The following is a 20,415-nucleotide window of genomic DNA, read 5'->3' as shown; positions in this document are numbered from 1 at the left end:
GAAGGGGTGGCGCTCCGTCGGCTCGTCGGCCTCGCGCAGCCTCGCGGCGCAGCGTCTGCAGCCAGCATGCACCGACGGGCCGACCAGCACACTGAGAGTCGCTTTCGTCGCTCTGTCTCTCTCGCACCTATTGGGGGCGCACCATGAGTGCGAGGGAGACAGAGCGACGAAAACGCAGTCTGCAGGCAGCGACGCTGCGGACGAGCAGTGTCAGGACTCGAGATGAAAAACAGAGACAACTCTTTTCTTTCTGTCGCTGAATTTGGTATTGATTACTGCTGAGGATTTTTTTCTGTTGTTGTTTTCGTCTCTTTATCCCACGCCTTCTCGATTGTAGCGGCGCCTATTTTTCAGTCGGGGCTGAGGGGACTTTGCTGCGGTCCAGGAGGACGGGGTGGAGCGGCAGCATGTCCTTGCGGGGCGCATAGCGTTTCACGTATCGGGGGTTTTGTAAGGCGCCATGCAGGCAGCCAGGCAGGCAGGCAGACAGACAGCCAGACAGGCAACCAGGCACACCGTCAAGATGGGCGGCAGCTCCAAACTTGTTCTGAAAAATGCATACTTGGGCGCAATGGAGCGTGGGTCGGCCGTTCGCTCAGGTGTGGGAGGTTCATGAGGCACAGGTCGGTGAGGTACACTGGGTGCGCATGGCAGCCTCCGGCCGCCGAAAGGCAGGCAAACAGCACCAGGTGGCCCCAGTCACTCCCTCTCGGTGCGAGGCGTGGCGTGGGGAGCGGCTTGCCTTCATTGACGTTATCATTGGCTATGGGATTCGCTGGGTCCGCCTGCTGCGCTGGAAGGCACTGGAAGGCTGGGAGGAAAACACGCTGTTTGTTGCCGGGGCAGGCCGAGGCCGCCGAGTGGCGAGACGACCTGCCTCGGCCGAGCGCCAGCGCGCCAACACCGCCCTGGTCGCACCTCTCGCACCCTTTTAAGCCCCATCTGGGCGGCTTGGGCCAACGCCGGCAACGCGCTCCACCGAGCCGGGCCAATTTAGACGCGCGAGCCGCCAGCCGCACCGACACCGGCCGCACCGGATCGGCCGCACCGGATCGGCCGCGCGGGCAGCAACCGCGCGCTCTCCAGATCGCTGTGAGTGCGAGTGAGCGCGTTGCGTTCCCACCTAGCCGCCCCTCCAGTCGGAGGGCAATCTGAGAGAGTGCGCGTCCATCTTGGAGTGCTCCGCCAAGCCCGGCGCGGACCCCGAGGCGGGGGCCGAGCGGACAGACAGGCGGACAGACCGACGGACAGGTGGACAGGCGGACAGGCCGAGGTGGTGTCCGCCGCGATCCGAACCGCCCGGCCCGACCTTCATAAGTTATGAATGGCAAGTGCACGAATTCTGTCAATGCCGTAAAAGCGCCCCGCCGAATGGCTGCAGCTACAGCAGCGCGGCGTAGCCATGGCGTAGCATGGCCTGGGAGACTGGACGGCCTCCTTGTCTCCCGGAGCTCAAAGCGCGTCTAGAATTTCGGCCGCCTCCACCGGTCTTCTGGCCCACTGTGCGTGCTGGATCCACTGGCCCCGGCCACGAAATACACACAGGTGCGCCGTGTGTGCCTGTTTGTGAGTGTGAGTGAGAGAGGCTGCGCGTACAGGTGTGAGTTTGGGGTCTTATTGGAAGATGGGACGCCGGCAGAGTGCGGGGGGAGAGCACGCCAAGTACTTAAGTAGACCCAAAGAGTTGTACCCGAGTTTGGGTTCCCCGCCCGAGCGCAGGTTCGTCCGCCATATCGTCAACGGAACTCGAGCCGCGCGCTCCCCGCCCCGCCTCCAGCAGACCGAGTATTGATGGTTATACAGCGGGATTTGTGCGGAGCCGCCTCCACGGCGTCGTCCTCGGCGACGGCGCGTAAAACAACGCGTTCAACGACTACCTGCGCCTTGCGCCCTGCGTCTTGCGTCGTCGAGTCCCCGGGCCGCCCGGGCGCCACGGAGGTGCTCTAGGCCGGGCCGGGCTTGCGGGGGCTTGCAGGGGCTTGGCGGGGCTCAGGGCGCTCGCCCTCCCCACCGAGCTCCCCACCGACGACGTCCCGACGTCCCCGACGACCCCGTCGTCCCCATCGGCGGCGTCTCCGAGGACCTCGCAGCGACCTGCGCGCCGAACAGGAGCACCCTCACAAAACATCCGTGAGCACAAACACACACGCCCATACACTGTGTACGTGCCATCGGCCGCGCGCTGAAAGAGCAGCAGCTTTGGCTGCCGAGCGCGAATGGGACGCGGTGGCCGTTATCTTTGCCCTCCAGGCCGAGGTGAAGCGAGGCGGTGAGCTGGTGAAGCGATGAAGCGGTGAGCTGGTGAAGCGGTGAGCTGGTGAAGCGGGGAGCTGGTGAAGCGGGGAGCTGGTGAGGTGGTGAGGCGGTGAGGTGCTGAGGTGGTGTGGTGAAGCGGTGATGTGGTAAAGTGGTGTGAAGCAGTGAGGCGCTGAAGCGGTGAAGCGGCAGCGAATGACTCCTAGCTTTCTGCTGCGTACGCGGCGGCCACTCACTGTAGTCACTGTCGGCAGCGCGCTAATTTTTCAATAAAACAAAAGAAGCGCGACGCGTATCGGGAAATGTTTATCCTGCCGCGCTTCGCAGCGACGCCTCGTGTGTGTGTGATGTGTATGTGTGTGTGTGTGCGTGTATGTGTGTGTGTGTGTGAATATGTGTGAGTGTTTTGACTGTGTGGCCGTGTTTGTCGATCAATCGTGCCAACGAGGGGTTCGGGGTGAGAAAAAGTGAAATGAGAAAGCAAAAAAAATAGAAACAAGAGAGAAACAACGGGTTGGAGGGGGAGGTCCGAGAGAGAGAGAGAGAGAGACAAAACCCCGCGGTGGAGCGGCGACTGGAGCGGACTGGAGCCAAGCCCCTCCTCGATGGTCCAAATCAGTGCCGAGGGATTGACGGCCCCACGCCTGCCATACGGAATTTGCGTGATTCCTTCCCCTTCCGCTCCCCTTCCAAAAGAGACATTCTTTCGCTCGGCACACAGCAGGCACGCGTGCGGTCGTGCGTGAAGTGTCGCGGAACTATTCGTTCCTTTTTATTTTCCTGCTTTCGGCCGGTCTGGATATACTTTTTTTATATATATTGTTTCATTTTTTTTTCGCAGATCGGGCTTTGCTCGGGCGAGAGATTTCACGTGGAGAGAGAGCCAGCAAGCAGCAGTGGGGCGGCGCGCGTCCTCAAGCCGAGCTAACCCGCTGAGGCGCCGTCACGTTGTCATCCACGATGTCATCATTCGCCAGGAACGAGGTGAGGATGTCATCACACACGCTAATCCATAATTTTCCGGTTCGCGTGTTAAACGATGCTGCCGCCGCCTACGCGCCGCAGGCCCTCGGTGACGTAAGTGGTCCCTTCTAATTGCTGTAATGCTGTAACCTGGGCGCCGTCTCCCTGCCCCCCCCCCCTCCCTTCTGCCCCACGATAGAGTATCGGGGCGGTAATAGATGCGGTGGATGGGATCAGCTTCGAAGCCGTGGTGCAAACAGCTGGAGTCGAAAGACGGAGCGCGTCCAGAGCGGCACGGCAAGCATCATCGGTGCGGTGTGCAAGCTTCAGTGATGGAGAGAGAAAGAGAATGCGGTGTGTGCTTGTGTGTGTGTGTGTTTGTGTGGGGGGGGGGAGAGCAGGGGTGCTTGTGTTTGCGCGCCAATGGGTGCGTGTGTGTATGTGTGTAAGACAGAGATGGAAATCTCATCAACTCCATAATTCATGGTGCTTCAATCCGGTCAGCGGGCTGCCACGCCACCGTCGCGCTATCTGACCACCCCCCCCTCTCTCTCTCTCTATTGCACGCACACTGACACTTTCTCTTTCTCTTTCGCCGCCGCACACACACACACTCGCGAGGCAGTCAATTTATGAATTCATGAAGTAACGACGCCGAATCAATCTTGTTCGGGTCAACACGGCCCTCTTTGCGCGGTGCTCCAGTGTAGAGACGCCGCCGCCACGCCGCCACGCCCGTTGTTTCACGAGGGGATAAACAAGCCTCTACACTGCATACTTTGCGAGGGGAATAAAACCGCGTCGGCTCGGCTCGCACAGTGGGCCAGAAGACCGGCGGAGGCGGCCGAAACTCTAGACGCGTTTTGAGATCCAGAGTCGCTAAATGGGACTCGAACCGAACGAGTGGCACCACTAATGGATTTCTCCCCGAACGAGGAATCCATTGGTAAAAACACACGTTCGTTTCGAGTCCTGTGTAGTGACTTTGGAACTCAAAACGCTTCTCGGATTTTGGCCGGTTCCACCGGGCTTCTGTCTCTCGGAGCCATATATGCCCGGCTTCGGGGAAGTCCAGGGAAGTCACCATCCGCTCTCGGCTTCTCGGAAAGCCAACCGCTGCTGCAAACCCACAAGTTCCTGCGATTGGCGAACCTGCTGCTTTCGTCCGGAGAGTGGCGGAGCGCCGCTAGCGGCGCCGCATCAGGCATGCCGCACACGGCCGCGGAGCAGGCGAAGCAGTACACGCGTCCGTCGCGACACGGGGTCCCGGGGGCGGGGAGGAGCAGAGGACGCAAGTCGCTGTTTCCCAGCACGCCGTGTGCCGAGCCTGAATTCCAGGCGAATTTATGGCGGGTGAAATTACTGGCATTGCCATCCTGGCGGGGCTGGCGGGGATGGCGGGGATGGCGGGTCACGCCGTGAGGCTGGCAACACGACGTGCCGCTAGATATGCGTTCACATTAGGATAAAAGTTGCAAACGCGACGCGGCGCTGCGCGGGGTTTACATCCCGGCCCGGGGTGGATTCATCACCTTGGGACTCCTTTCTCTGCCTGCCCGAGACAAGCAGACGGCTGGACGGACGGACAGACAGACGGACACTCGTAAAGCCCGAATCCCTGATGCGCTCCTCGATGCCACCGCCGTGGTCGGCCAGCACCGGCAGTGCCGTCGACACGGCAGACAGCGCGACGCTCCAGCAGGTCGTGCAGTCCGTGAAGGCGGAGCCCGGCACGGCACGCCACGCCACGCCGGCTCGGAGGCAGGCCGCAATAAAAGCTTTATTTCTGCCCCTCTCGGTCTCGGCCCTCTCGGCATCGTAATACGTTTATGCTTACCAGAGGTTTGGCTTCCGACTCGCATTCCGAGCCGCGCGTCTCCTGTTTAATTTCTCGCAGACTTAAATGATTCAGAAACTAATCCGTGTTGGATTTTTTTCTGACTTTTCTCTGACGCCTGTTGCTGTATCCTCTCCCCACACTACTGGTTCTGTCCTAAATTTGACAACGGTTTATGTCTTCCGACATCAAAGTAAAGCCACCTTCTTGTTTTTTGTTTGCTTTTTTTTCAGCGCGAGAGCACGTCGCTGGACTCTGGATTTCGATCCGCATTCGCTCCCTTCCCCACCTTTCTCTCCAGGGTGGCGCTGTCGAAGCCGCAGCAAGGGGACCCAAAGAACGCGAAGGACCGAAGGACCGAAACAAAAAAGGGAACTCAACGGCGTCGTAAAGACGAGACCACTCCCCCTTTCCACCCCAATTTGTAAGGTCGCGATCAAAAATGGGAGGGAAGGGAAGGATTGGCGGAGACGTCAAAACGGGAGCTGCGGTACGGAACGGCGCGGAACGGCACGGAACGAAGGAGTCCGGTCAGCGCGCGGCCCCGACCCAACCCTGCGAGACTGCTGGTATCGCTCCACTAAAGTGCTCTTTACGGAAACAGCACGGCGGACTACAAAGAGAGTGCGGACCAGGGACGGGCGGCGTCCTGCTGCAGCGGCCAAGGAGCGGTACTCAGTTTGAGGTGGTCCTGCCATTGTCGCGCTGCGACACCGACAATGTCTGCCTCGCTGCGCTGGCTGCACAGTGGGCCGGAAGAACGGCGCCGGCGGCCAAGACGCGTTTTGAGCTCCAGGGTCGCTAAAAAGGACTCGAACCGAGCGTGTGGCGCCACCAATGGATTCCACGTTCGGAGAGCAATCCATGGTGGAGTCATACGTTCGGTTTGGCACCCATTTAGCAACTCTGAGGCTCCAAAACGCGTCCGGGGTTCTGGCCGCCTCCGCCAGTCTTCTGGCGCTGCAGTCCCGCTTGGCTCGCAGGGGGAGCTCCTGCCCCGCTTGGCTCGCAGGGGAGCTCCGGCCCCGCTTGGCTCGCAGGGGAGCTCCGGCCCCGCTTGGCTCGCAGGGGAGCTCCTGCCCCGCTTGGCTCGCAGGGGAGCTCCGGCCCCGCTTGGCTCGCAGGGGAGCTCCTGCCCCGCTTGGCTCGCAGGGGAGCTCCGGCCCCGCTTGGCTCGCAGGGGAGCTCCTGCCCCGCTTGGCTCGCAGGGGAGCTCCTGCCCCGCTTGGCTCGCAGAGGGAGCTGCAGCCCCCGCTCGGCTTCTCTAGCCCTGGCGGTCCGCCCTGGCCGTCCTTTGGCGTTGCTGCGAGTCGCTGGCTCTTTGCTTATTGCCGCGCTGCGCCAGGCTGCGCCTCGCTGCGCCACGCTGCGTCCGCCGCGCTTTGCCGCTCCCTTTTTCTATTACTCCTTTGTCTGGCGGCTCCTGGCACCTCCAGCTCCTCTGGATGGCCGCCTCAACACCTTGTCGCAGCGACAGCGCAGCGGCTGCGCAGCGGTCCCTCCTCTCCGGGTGATGTTCATTTGTCATTCCAAAGCCCCCTGGACTCGTGGGTGTGGCCGTGGCCCGCCCTTTACGACTTTCGTTCGGTCCAAAGCCCTCCAGAATCCATAACACCCTTCACGGCGGCACAGCACGGTGGCACAGCACGGCGGCACGGCGCCGCAGCACGGAGGCGGCCTCGCAGGGGGGGCGCCACCACGACAGAGGCCTCGTTGGGGGCGGCTGTGGCCGTGTGGACTTCCCCGCCGTCAAGTTCCCCGTGGCGGCGTTCCTGGCCGCGCCTGGTCCCAGGGGTCGTCCACACCTTCTGGCCCCCGCCCCGCCCACCCCGCCCCGCCGCTCCCCAGCGACTCCTCCAGATTTCGGGCCTGATCCTCCCCACACATAACTTGGCCTTGCGGCTCTCGCTGCTCCTCGCCCTGACGCTGTGCGACGCGCTATCACGGTTCCTTCCTCGCTGTCTCAAACTTGGGCCGGTTCCGGCGGCGGCCAGGCCGGTCGGCCCATTGAGGTCCTGACGGGCGAGGCCACGGCGGCCACGGCCACGGCGTGCCGGCGACACGGCTGCAGCAACCCGACGGTGACAATAAGCGTCGTGCTGCCGCCGCCTCCGGCCGCCACCCCGCAGGCAGGCAGGGCAAACCTGTCTGTGAATTGCGACAACAGATTCAACACAACAGTCGGGGCCGTGGAGAAGACGTGATGAGGAGGGAGGCGGGACTGCGCGGGCGGCGGGGCGGGACGGGGGGCTTCCTCCTTACACGTGTCACAATGTGGGACACGGTAGATAAGCCTGACAATGGAACGGGAGGGACGGGCGCGCGCACCCTCACCAACACATACATACGCGCGCGCCCACGCACTCACACACACACACTCGCTCGCTCACCCACGCACTAACACGCACCCACGGTGGAAGCGAACACGCCCAGGGAAACGTTTACACGCAAGCATATCGGTGGGAAACGGATAACAAAGTGCCGATAATGTCAGCCCCAACTATTCGCAGTGGCGTCGCGTCGGCTGCTGCGCCTCTCCCCCTCGTCAGCGACTTGATGCGTCGGTGGGCACCGAGGTGGGCACCGAGGTTGGCACCCCTGGCCGCCCCACTCCATGGCCCGTGGCGTCGTGGTGCCTCATGGCCCGAGACGCGCTAATCAGGTTGGCAAACATGCATTAATATTTGCTGATGCCGTGCCGCCCCTGCAGGTCGTCACACACGCAGCCGCTACAAGATGGGCCCCAACGGAGCGAGCGAGCGAGAGAGAGAGAGAGAGAGAGCAGCATCGCGCAGCACTGCCGGAGCAGCATCGCCGTGTTTTTCCTGATGGGGTGATTCAAAACTGTGGCGTCGTCGCCGAGGTCGTCGTCGAGGCCGTCGCCGAGGCCGTGCCGCCCCAAAGTGCCCCGATGAACTCCCCATCAGCCCGGACGCCTTGTTTGTGTGCGCCGCGCTGCGCGTGGACAAGGAGGCTGACAAGTAGCCCGGCTGATCGCATGCAAGATTAATTGGGGAAAAGACCGACCCCCGACCGGGCGGGCCGGGCTGGCGGGGCACCCCAGCAGGCAGCCCCTTTTTTTCGCTCTCTGTTTCTTAGGTTCCCGAGGCGTGACTTTTAAGCACGACGGGGTCGAGCTGGGCGGGGAGAACACGGCATGGCTCAGCTCGGCACGGCACGGCGCCTCCCTGAGCAACCCCGCAATTCAATTTGGCGGCGGGGGCGGTGGCGGGGGGACGTCGCGCGGGCCGTGCGGGTCCGATAGAGCCAGCTTCCGGGGCCGGCTTCTTCAGCATGCAACTTAGTCCGCGAATTGTGAGCTGTTCCAGACTTTTCGGAGGGAAATCGTGTCGACATTTTATATTATTTAGTTTCCCCCTCGTTGCCTGCAATCTGCTCTGGAGGCTCTGGAGAGGCGGCAGGGCCAGGCAGCCAGCCAGCCGACAGTGGCAGGCGCGGCAGCGGCGGTAGCAGCGCGGCCTGCCTGACCAGGCCAGGCGAGGAGCAGATTCTTTTCATAAAGGATGATTAGAAACGCCAAGGGAGAGGGCGGGGTGTGAGGGAGAGCGCGCTAGGGCGTTCTGCGCTGTGATTGGCTCAATGAATACGGCGCCGTCTTGCTGCACCGTGAATGGGCGCGAGAGGAAGAAACAAATAACTGCGCGAGAACCAGCTTCGGGCTGCAGCGCTCCGCCGCTCCGCCATTACGATTTCACGGAAACGGGTGCAGGTGGCGATTTACTGCGGACCGAACCTCGAAGCGCCGAGCGAAGGGCGGAAGGGTAGGCACGAGGAGCCCGGCGGAAATCGAACCAAGTACCACGGAGCATGGAAGGCACGAAGTACAAAAATAATTTGTAAATGACAACCATTTTCTTGGCAATGCCTCGACATAGTTTGCAAGGTTTTGAGAGAGAAGCAGTCATGCATATCGGGGCACCGGCTACGCCCTGCCACGCCCTGCCACGCCGCACCCTCTTTCCGGCGGAGCTCGTCCGGACGCTGTCAGGCTGCTGCTACCATTCGAGTTGCTGATAATACCCCCGCCCCGCCACCCCGAGGTGCGGGACGCGGTCAGTGCGGCCCTCCGCCCCAATCCCCGCCCCGCCCCGCCCCGCCCCGCCCCGGGCCGGCCGGGCCCACGTCGTCTGATTACCCGTCTATATTCATAATGAACGGCCAGTTTAGGGCCGCCCCCTCCCCTCCCCCTCGGCGAGGCCCCCGGCGGCGCATGGCCGCCATGGGGTGCCACCTCGCCCTCGCAGCCTCGCCACTCCGGCCGAAGCAGCCCGTCAGCACCTTTATGTGTGCAGTGCCACAAGATTGTGCAAGCAAACGAGGCCAACGCCATAGGCAGGCAGGCAGGCAGGCAGCCAGGCAGGCAGTCAGGCAGGCAGCCAGGCAGGTTGTCTCATCCCGGCTGGCCTGCGGTGGTCTAGTAAATACTGCACCGCGGCGGCCGCAGCCGAGTCGAGCCAAGCGCCGCCATCTTGACGCAGCCGAGGGCACCACCGTCGTCTTGCAGCCCGCGCGGCGGCCCGCTCCGCAGGCGCAAAGGTTTCGCGCTCAAAAAATAATTTGGCGCGAGAAACAATATGCGTCCGTCCGTCTGGGTGCGCTTTTAGCGGCGGCGAAAAATGTGTTTATGAAATTGGCGGCGCCCCTCCCCCCTCCCCGTCGGCCGTCGGCCCGCCTGTTAGTTAAATGCTCGCTGGCTCAGCGCCTCGTCCTCGTTGCCGGGAGGTAAAGCGGCCCTGCTGCCCTGCCGCCCTGCGCACACAGCCCCCCTCCCCCTCCCCCGCGACAGATGAGCTGAAAACCGTTTTGGGGGCAATATTTATACGAAAGCCTCTCTGCCACTGACTCAGCTGCAGATAATAGAGGTTCGCACGATCCTGCTGGGGGGCCGGGCCGAGGCGAGCCTGGCCGAGCCTGGCCGCAGGGAAGCACGGCCGGGCACTTCGTGTGTGTCTCCGTTGGGTGATCAGAAAGAACTGCGTCTTTCCCTCGGTCTTTTCAGTAGCTTACAGGTTGGGTACGCACTCTATTTCACCACGCCGTTTCTCTCGCTTGCGGATTATTTCTATTTTCGCCGCCTCTTCTACGCCGTCCGTGCTGGACGAGCCAACGTGAGTTATTGCTGTGTGCGTTGTTCGTGTGTGTGTGTCTGTGTGTGTTTACTGACCAGGTTTCCCCGGCGTTCTCGGCCGGGTTACGGGACCGCCCGGCTCGGTAGGCCCGCCCGCCGGACGCGCCTGCGTGGCGGGTCGGCCCAGGGCGCTCGACCTCGCCTCGTCAGCCACGCAGCCGCGCTGCCAGCTGCACCATTCGGCGAAACGGCCGCAGATTGACCGCTCGCTGGCCTTTGTCCCTGTGCATGTGCCCCCCGTGTCCCCCTCCCACAAACCACACCACCACTCTATCTGCAGCATCCGATCAAGCCGCCCCCCCTCCCTTTTCCCCCCGCCCCAACCCCACCGCTAACGTCGCTCGTGAAATTAGAGGCCGATTAAGCTTAACAAACTGCCGCATCAAGTGCCCCGATGTTAACACATATTTTACTTGCATTATTCATCCCAACGAGCCCCCCGCGCTCTAGCGCAAAAAGCCTGGGGGTAGCTCTTAGGAGGCGCACAGACGGGCAGGCACACAGACAGACAGACAGACAGACGCACAGATGGATAGATAGACAGACAGACAGACAGACAGACGCACAGACAGACAGACAGACAGACAGACAGACGGACAGACAGACAGACAGACAGACAGGTGGACGTGGGAGGCCGGGCGGTCACACGCCGACAAGAAAGGCCGCGGCAAAAGAGAGCCGTGTCCACACAGCTGGCTTTGCTGGCCGCGCGCCCCGCCCCCGCGCTCCCTCCGCTGAGCCCCCGCCAGCTTAGGCGGCCCGGCCCGCGGAACTCGCCAGCACGCCGGGCTAGGCTGCCCTGCCCACCACACCTGGGCGGCTATTGGCGGACCGGCCGGGCTGACTCGCACGGACACGGACCTCCTGGTTCCTGGGCCTGGACCCGAGCAGGCGAGAGCCAATTCAACAATTTCCAGTTAGGGGGTTAGGCCGCCCCGCCCGGCCCCGCGCGGCCCACGCCGACGGTGTGGAGGTCCGCCCGGCTCGGCGGCTCGGCTCCTTACCTGCGAGAGGGAAGATCGACCCCAACATCATCACGCTTCATTGAAGCGTGAGCAAGTTCCTCGGCAAGGAGGGCGCCGTCGGGGAGGGCCGGGCCGGGGCCGCCGGGCCGGGGCTTGGGTCTCTGGGTCTCGCCTCGGGGAGGAGGCGCCGAGGCGCCGAGGCGCGCCGGGGCCTCAGGTGCAAAGCGACCGCATATTCACTTAAACTTTATTCAATGTTTTGTGGAATTACAATGCGCTCTTACGCGAAGCCGCGACGGAGGGGACGCAGGGGGAGGCGGAGGGGGCGGGGGAGGGTCTCGTGCGAGATTTAATGAGTCGAGCGCCTCCACCTGCTGCCCCGTAATGGCCGACCCAAGTACACACCTGGTCAAAAGGAGTCGAGGGGAAGCGAGTCCCGCTCGGCCGAGCCCCACGGCCCCACAGCCCCACGGCACAACCCCACAGCCCCTTGGAGGCTGCAGGCCGCAGCCTGGAGGAGGCAGCCTGGCGTACCGCCTGGAGACGGTGGCCTGGAGGAGGCGGTCTGGAGAAACAACCCCCGAGCTGCTCCACCTCCCGGCTGCTTTACTGGCGGATGCGACTACTTCCTTCGGGGAATCGATGCCGTATCTCCATCGCGCTATCTGGCCGCGGCATCCCTCGCTGGAGTCCTCTGCGTTCCCACACTTAATTGGCAGGTGCGCGATCCGGTTTAACCGCGGCCGGCGCCCCGCCCCGCCCCGCCCCGCCCCGCCCCGCCCGTGGGACGTGGCGACACCGTAAAGTGCAGGGCGCCGCGCCACGCCTGGCCTAGCCACGCCGCGCTATTGGCAGGGGACGTGTTGGGCCCACACGGTGAATTGGGCTCCCCCACCCCCACCCCTCCTCCCCTGTCCTCGCGGCGAGGGATCCAGTTAAAAGGGGGCGACGGTGCCAGCATGGTGGCGCCATCTTCATAAAACCCACCCCTCCCACTAAACACAATTTCACCATTTGGAGTTCATCGTCTGCCCGGTCTGCCCAATCCGTCCCTCTCCTTTTGTTCTTTTTTTATCCTTTTTCTGCTACTAAGCTAGGCGGTGGCAGCTGTTGCTGTGCATTTCACACTTGCTAACCAGCATAATCATATTAATACTGCCAGTTGGCGTAGAAATTGAGAGAGGGAGAGAAGGAGAGAGAGAGAGAGAGAGAGAGAGAGAGAGAGAGAGAGAGAGAGAGAGAGAGAGAGAGAGAGAGAGAGAGAGAGAGAGAGAGGAAATAAGAGAAGATATCAGGGCACTACGGCACGACTGCTGGCGGCACTGGCAGCCTGGCGGAGATATTAGGGCGCCGGCAAGCTTGTTAGTGCGGCCTTGCCAACCTTGCAAATGAAATTGCGCCAGAGTAAAAACTGATTTAGCAAACGTGGTGTCCGGGCACACCGCGGGATTACGCGGGTCAGATGCAAACAGTTTTAACCGCCCCGCCCTTCCCTCCTGGCCTGGCCACAACCTGGCGTTTTAATTCCCCCGCCCCGCCCCGCCCCGCCGCACAACTTGCGAGGAAGTTGCCAAGTTCCTCTGGGCAGCGCACGCCGAAAAATCCCTAATTCCGGGGCAGGGAGGGGGGCGGGGCTCTCGTCCGGCACGAGGCCAGGGAGAGTTTTAGAACGCCACCAAAACACACATTTTTTCATTATCTTTGATTGGCCGGCCCGAGCAATTTTGTAACAAGCGTCTTTGAAGCGCGGGGTAGCGCCGGCCGCGGCGAGCAGAAGCGAAGCCAAGCGGAGCACCACCGCAACGGCAGTGCGGCAGTGCGGCAGTACTCCGCGACTGAAACACGGAGGCGAGCAGAAGGGGCCTGCAGACAGGGAGTATCTCTGGAATACTCGCTCAAAAATGAGTGCGGTCCGCATCTGCGCTGGGAGTGTCTGTCTAGTGTCTTGACGCTACCACCGTAATTGGAAGGGCAAGCTGAAGTAGACTGATAGATTTATATAAAAAACCAAATTTATTCATCTTTTACAACACTTCACAATAACACATCCTGACCATAATCATGCAACCACTCAAACGTCTACCATAATTGTACAAGGATCGATAATAATCCAAAACACATGCTAGTCAATTACCAAACATTATAATGGATTGTTTCTTTAAAGTCGTTACTCAAATGAGCATTAGCAGTAAATCACAGAAGACAAAGTTTGAAGCACAGATCCTGAATGGGTGCACTTAATATTTCTCCAAAATTGAACAATAACTGAATGGCAGTGGCAAAAGGGTACAGAAAGATGGAATAATAAACAAGTTCCAAGCAGTAAACCAAAATTTGAGTTTAGCAGAGCCTCTGCAAGTGATTACTTCAAAATATAAAAATTATTTGAGTCACATACTCAATGTGGGTTTAGCAAATAAATACTGAAACAAAGATGCTCAAAATCAATAACAAGTCTATTTAATAGTCTCAATAGAGGGGTAAGAAGAAAAAAGATCTGAAAAATGTGGATTTGAGTGAAATTTGAATGTGATACACAGACTTACAAAAAAATAACAAATGTTCACAGTTTGTAGAGAGCTGAAGATTGCTTTTCTCTAAAAGGAGGTAAAGCACCAGTTCTCTGTGTCACATCATCCATACCTTCTGTCATATCCATTTATCACAGCTTCAAGATTGAACCAGAGGAGCTAGTAAAATGTTTTGTTCACCGTACACTAAAAAGCAGAGAGGCCAAAATAAAATAGATGGCAGGCATCATTTACTTACACACAAGATAAAATTTGAAAATCCCAACCAGAGCAACATTAAAATACTATTTACACATGTACCATTAACATATGCTGCTTTGCATATGCTGTTGGTGACAACATCTGTTCAAGTTGTTAAGACAATACTATATGCAATATCTTATTGTCACATAAATTTCTGAACAATCAACAATACATAAATGCTCTTCAAAAAGCCACATTTCATGTAAGAAATGTTGATGAAACTTCCACACTGTACTTAGAACAATACTTAAATATAACCATAGAAGAAGTTCACCACAAATACTCTCCGAGTACAGAAACAAAGAGATTGAATATTAATACATGTAATCACATTCAGATAAGCACATGAAATTAAACAGGCATATCTAATTAAGTTGTAGTATCTACAGAATTTGTTTATCAAAATGGGATGGTCTTACAAATAAAGTTTATTCCATTCCTGTAATTTAACTATAAAAATTATATCTATCCTGAGTTCAGTATAGAATATACTGAAATAACAACAAAACTTCTACAAAAACTCATTTTCATAACAAAGCAACTTGTACCAGTATTATTGCTGTACATATTATGTTTGAACTGTGATATTTAATGTATATTCAGGTAGAGAACAGAGTGTTTTGTACATTTCAGAAGTGATGTAAGAAAAAGTTTCTTTGTTAATTTTCTTCTGATCTACTTCTAAAATTCATTACATATTCTACTTGTGAAAGGAACTGAACTAATACACAAACAACTCAGGGAAGAGTGACTCATACAATGGTTGAGGTGCAGGAGGGAGCTGAATCTCTCTGTCACTACTATGAGATCTGCTATGGCCATGTGGAGAATGACTGCCAAAGCGATCCCTCTCTTCTTCACTGTCTTCCTCAGATCGTTGGTCTTCTTCACGATCCCTTTCTCGCTCAACATCTCTTCGCTCCGACAAGTAACGAGGGATTTGCTTAGCTGCCAGCTTTTTGAGTAGTTGATCCAGCCGCTCATTGAGAACATCACCCTTAAAACAAGAAGAGAATCAAGTCCAAACCATGCTCACAGAGCCTTACTTCATGGGAGATGAAATAAGATAAGATATTTACCCTTGCTTCAGTTTGTCGCACCAGTTCTGTGAAAGGTGCATTGCGATAAGTTTCAAACAGACGGAGCCTCATCTCTTCTTCTGCTTCCTTTTTGGATTCCACATTTTCAGGGGATAGGATTCTTTTCAGAGATTCAAACGTAAGTTCCTCCTCAGGGAATTTCTGCAAGAAAAAGAACCAAATGTTAGTTTGAGGTACTTGTAATTATAATCTAAGATTGAAAAACAAAAGCTTTCCTTCACCTTCACAACTCCTGGAGATGATGAGACGCTGTCCACTTCCATATTCATTTCGGTAGAACTAGCGCCCATGCCACTGTCCACCTGCCAAAAAACAAGAAAAAAGGCAATCAGCACCCTCAATATCTACAATATAAACAATACAAAATCAATTTTCAAAATTATTTTGTCCGGGAGGAAAAATAGGTAGTTTGTGGGCATGCAGAATTGACCTGGTAGGCAGAAGGTCTTACCCAAGAGTGTCGATGTTGCAGACTCCCTGCATGAGGCCGAGAAATCTGGGTGGCATCAAGGCCTGCATCAGCAAGACATGAGGTAATTTGAGCCTGGTCAAGGAGAACTTCCCCTGCAGGAACTACAGTTGACTCATACTCCCTTGACAAAGGAGGAAGAAGATATGGAGCTTTGGCAATACGTGTGGCAATTATCTGAAAAATTAATTACAATAAAATGATAATTTACCATTTAAAAAGTGGTTCAGTTCAATATAAATCTAGAAATTAAGTAAGAGGTGGCTTACCTTATCAGCATAAGACTGAAGACTTGTCAAAGGCACACAATAAGGCACGAGCACCAGCAGTGATGCTACAATTGCATGCAGTTGATATTTCTGATGCAGAGACAACTTTGAACTGGTCAAGGCAAGATCCTGAAGAGATGAAATGTTAATGGAGACAATACAAAAAGATATGAGAGATGTCACACAGAAAACTGAGTCTTGATACCTACTTGAATACTCATAATAAGGCGGAGTAGATCACAAACAGATTCTTCACAAACAAGTTCAATACAAATTAGAGCTGTTGTGGTGTAAGCTGCCTCAATAGTCTCAACTGTATTGCTTGAAAGCTCCAGACTTTCATACAGTGTCAGGAAAAAGTCACCACCATGCTTCCGGATAAAGATTGCATCCAACCGAGAAGATTTGGTAATTGTAAGCTTCAAACTATCCACATCAACCCTGAAATAACGAATGACATTTTGTAATGCAGTGCTACAACCTTGTATTTATGACATTTAGGATTCCTTAAAATTGTTAGTCTTACGTTGGTTTCAGCAGTTTGTCCAAATTATGATGACGATCTAATAATGTGTGAAGAATTTTGTTGACCAAGAGTCGCATATCTGGATTGGGTCCACCACTCATCCTTAGGAGCCGTTCCAGGAAAACTACTGGGAAAGCTTGATTCAACTGGATGGTCTGGTACTTTGTGCCAACCTAAAAAAACGGTAATTTGTTCACAATTAATTACTATGACCAGGATTAATCTCATTTTCATTTGAAATTGAGAAGAACTTACTTTCAATAGAGATTTCAGAAGCATACTTTGAAGAAGCACATCGCCTTCTTGCTCTGAGTGAGGGACCTTTGACATGATGAACATCATTATTTCAATCTTTTGGTAGTCAGGGAGGTGGTTTGCAAATTCACCCAAGGCATTGATCAAAGCTTCTTGATACAGTTTTTCATGGTTTGAGTCTTCCTTGCTTGCAAGTTTGTGGCGAGCTGAGTCTTCTGCTTTTGCTAGTTTGCTTACAGACACTCGAAGGTGATTCAAAAGAGAATTGATGATTTCCAAGACGGAAGGACCTGAAATAACATTATTTTCGATGAGAACTTCCAAATGTTTTAACTATGGGTTTTTATTGATATTTTTTTAGTAAAATACAACACCTACCAACGCTCTCGCCCGCAGCTATTGCAATTATTTTTGACAAGACATCAGCAATGCTGGTGCGAATTTCTGGACTAGAAGTAGAGTTGTCATCTAAGTGTGCCATAAGTGTTTCCACCACAGTGTAGGAGTATTGTGACTGAAAAATAAGCCAAATTAGTGACAGTGAAGACACTTGCAGAGGATCTAGAAAAATTGCATAAATCTTTCAATTTACCTGAATAGAAAACATGATGATTTTAAAGCTGTGAATCGCAAATTCATTTGGCACCCACAGTTTGTGAAGGTCTAAGTGCCTAAATGGGAAAAAATATAATGTTAATAACTATCTTGGGATGAAAAGAACACAAACCTAGCAAGACTCCTCTGGAAAGTTCAAACGTGCTTACCTGAGAACAGGCCTCAAAACACTTTTGATGTGCCCAAATGATGCACGCCCAACTAATTCGCGCATGCAAGTTTCAGCCAAAGTTGGAGGATCCTGACGATCTTCTTCACCATGTGGAGCTGGGCTGTCTGGTTGGCTGACTGGATATCTGAAATATTACAATAAACATTCACAATACATGATTTGTTAAAAATCCTTCTAAAAGGATGAAGGAAAAAATGCACTTACCTGGTATTCTGCATATTGTACAACAAGGACGGCATGATTTTATCCATATGAACTGGTTCCCAAATATTTTCAACCAAGTCATCAGAAACTGTTTTCCTGACAACACCCTAGGAAAAAGTAAGAACAAAATAAAATCCCAAATTTCAACATTAGTAATAAACACCACCATCGAAATAAAAGTGTAGTACCTGCAAGCCACGTATTCCTGCTAGTCTTATCTTATTACACCATTCTCTATTTGTGTGATTGCTGTGGCACATAGCTGAGAATTTGGAGACGAAGAAGTCATACCGACGATGGTAAGATGGTGTGTCTTCCTCAATGTTTGCAAATCGTACAAACTAAAATGACCAAGAATATTAGTTAGCAAGGTATGTAAGGAAATCCAAAACAAATGAATATTTCTCGCAAATAAAAGCTTACGGATTGTGTGGCAAGAATCTGCAACTGAGGTTCAGTTGACTCTAACAGTTTTTGTACCATTTTGAGAAAGCTCTCAACAAAAAGATTCAAAGTAGGACCGTGACATGCAAGGAGAAGCTGATCCATCGCCTCCATTGCAATCACAACAAGCCTGCAATAAAAATAGACATAGGATTCTCATTATAACCTCTGAAAAATTTACACCATATCATATTTGGTGAAATGCTTACCCATTTCGTCTCCGATAAATATCTCTTGCTGCTTTTTGGTATAGATATTCTCCAATTCGATCCAGCTTTTCAGGAGATGACAAAGCATAAAACGTGAGCTTTTCCATGTTGTTCTTAATGAGTCCATCCTGAAAATTTTGAAAGAATAAGAAAAGAAAGTTTTACAGTTAGGTACTGCATCCGGCCCAGATTGCTCGAAAGAGTTATGAAATAATTTAAAATATTACCTGAGGATTGACGGGGAAAATGTTGTCAACAAGTCTTTTGTAGCGTGGCCTCAGTGCCGAGCAGCACCAGCAACAACCTACAAAAGATACAAAAAACTTGAGTCATTAAAAATTCATTCATTATATGGTCCTTGCACACACTGTGCAAATGTTGTTTGTGTTAAAGGACATGCAAAAAATTATAGTTGGATAAATTAAAGGAAAAATGTTTGAAATAAAATGATCAATCTTCTAATTTTTTTTAAAATCCATGTCCGGCCAAAACCCGAGAAGGAAACAATCAAGGACAAGAATAGCAGATTTCCAAAATTGTGCCTAGTCAGTGTCCTGATGTTACCATTCTAGTAAATGGGACTGACAACACAAACGGATCAAATTTGTCGATGTAACATATCATAAAATGGCATGATCACTATCTACGTTAGCAAATTCAAAACATGTTGATACATGCTGTTATTACCTCGACTCATTTTCTGCTACCTTTGCAAGGAAATTAAAGGTTAGCTTTCTGTCTGCCCAGCCAGCCGGGCTTTGTAAACTGATTTCAACCGACAAATTCACTTGAAAGGCTGTACACCTATAGCAGACTATGTCCCTGACTCTTTAAATTAAAAATGCCCATGTGTCAGTGAGATTTAACCCTGATGAGCTTGACATAAGTTCATTGATTACTGCTTGTCTTGCTGGTGCCGTGATGTCAGTCACGGCGCAGCCTGACTTTGACACGCCCTGAGAGACATCAACCATATATTCGTTGAAAACATTGTTTTGACTGATCGAAAATGAGTGACGACACTCTTGACCCGCAATACATTCCTCCGAAACCCATCTCAATGTTTATGCGTTCGGTCCTGACAGCTTTAACTCATATTTTTATTCGTGTTGGCAACCCTGACTCCCCGCTCTCGCGCGCTCGGTTCGAATCAGGCCGCAGCGCCGCGCAGCACAGTGACAGGGACAGGTGACAATCTTCACGCGCTCGCACTCACCAATACGCCGGTCGTAAATTCTTGCTGACTCGTCTGACATTTCCCCCTGACATGTCAATCAATGCGTGAAAGTAAATAAGGTGATGTAGGGTGAAATGCCTGAACAATGATGTTGAAATTTAACAGTAAGTTGAGTGAGTGTCGTGGCATTCGGTGCGATGGCGTGAGGGGCACGATGAGTGGCATTATTGCGCTTGTCGCGTGCATTGTTACCGAGGCATTCCGCGTCGGAACTCTAGAAGTAGAGTATCTAGGACACAACGATTGGGAGGTACACTGCACACCGCTATGTGTCGGGAGAGCCACGACACGCAGGGACAGGGAACAAGTGCACGGCGAGCAGTACTTACAGCCCGGGTCGGTGCACTTCTGCACGACGGGCTCGAAGAAGTCGCCGAGCTGGGGCTCGAAGCAGCACTTGAAGATGGCCATGGCCGTGCTCGGCGCGCCGCTTCGCCAGGTGCCCCGAGAAAGCTGCGGCTACGCGCCAACGGCGGAAACGACGCCTGCTAGCGCGCTCGTACTGACTAGGGCGCCGCGCGGGGCTGGCGGCGGCGGCGGCCGAGGCTCCGTGGTGATTAGCACGCCGACGTCGCGGAGGCTCTGGACGTCCCGCCACGCCACGCCACGCGCGACACCTACAGTGGCAGCGCGTTACAGGTGCCAGCAGTGCCAGCAGCGCGTCCAAGTACCCGCGGCGGAAAGATGCGCGGCCTCGCGTCGACGCCGTGCTCAGGGGCTGCGACGGCGCCTGCCCTGGCCGTGACAGGGCACGGGCGTGAGGACCGTCATGTCGCGGCAGGCGGGCACCACCAGCGAGTACCCCGACGGCCCCAACGCCCCCGACGCCACGCGCGTGCACGGCGAAGCGGCGACGCGGCGAAGCCTTGGCGAGGCTCGCGAAGCGCGAAGCCTACTGGCGACCGACATGCGCACGCCCCTGCGGACCTACCCTCCTCACGGCGCGGAGGCGCGGAGGCTTCGAGGGGGCG

At 54.9% G+C, this 20,415-nt stretch overlaps 1 protein-coding gene across 2 annotated transcripts; it reads right to left on the bottom strand.

Moving 5' to 3' along the window:
• Positions 1-13,603: 13,603 nt before the first annotated feature.
• On the bottom strand, positions 13,604-19,855 carry LOC117646095 (protein EFR3 homolog cmp44E). 2 transcript variants are annotated; one of them, XM_034386792.1, is made up of 17 exons: positions 19,107-19,280; positions 18,435-18,511; positions 18,208-18,335; positions 17,978-18,128; positions 17,743-17,895; positions 17,555-17,661; positions 17,328-17,474; positions 17,156-17,234; positions 16,942-17,077; positions 16,564-16,853; positions 16,309-16,481; positions 15,992-16,223; positions 15,783-15,911; positions 15,496-15,690; positions 15,266-15,346; positions 15,024-15,185; positions 13,604-14,941 (listed from the first exon to the last, which is right to left on the bottom strand). In XM_034386792.1, exons 3-17 carry the CDS (start codon positions 18,312-18,314, stop codon positions 14,666-14,668), a joined length of 2,418 nt encoding a protein of 805 aa, XP_034242683.1. In that variant the 5' UTR covers positions 18,315-18,335; positions 18,435-18,511; positions 19,107-19,280; the 3' UTR covers positions 13,604-14,665. The 2 variants fall into 2 exon arrangements, with proteins under 2 accessions (XP_034242683.1, XP_034242681.1); XM_034386790.1 differs by lacking the exon at positions 19,107-19,280 and adding an exon at positions 19,774-19,855 and having other exon boundaries at positions 14,666-14,941.
• Positions 19,856-20,415: the final 560 nt, after the last annotated feature.

This window comes from Thrips palmi, unplaced genomic scaffold, assembly GCF_012932325.1.
Source record: "Thrips palmi isolate BJ-2018 unplaced genomic scaffold, TpBJ-2018v1 HiC_scaffold_19, whole genome shotgun sequence".
Classification (NCBI taxonomy): Eukaryota; Metazoa; Arthropoda; class Insecta; order Thysanoptera; family Thripidae; genus Thrips; species Thrips palmi.
The sequence above is the reverse complement of the archived record's forward strand: the minus strand, read 5'-3'. Positions and strand labels throughout refer to the sequence as shown.

Coding starts and splice junctions, on each gene's coding strand:
- LOC117646095 (XM_034386790.1), bottom strand. CDS start 19,855: ATGGCCATCTTCAAGTGCTGCTTCGAGCCCCAGCTCGGCGACTTCTTC. Junction 16,854..16,941: donor AGCTGCGGGCGAGAGCGTTG/GTAGGTGTTGTA, acceptor ATGTTATTTCAG/GTCCTTCCGTCTTGGAAATC. Junction 15,186..15,265: donor CATCTCCAGGAGTTGTGAAG/GTGAAGGAAAGC, acceptor TTTTTCTTGCAG/AAATTCCCTGAGGAGGAACT.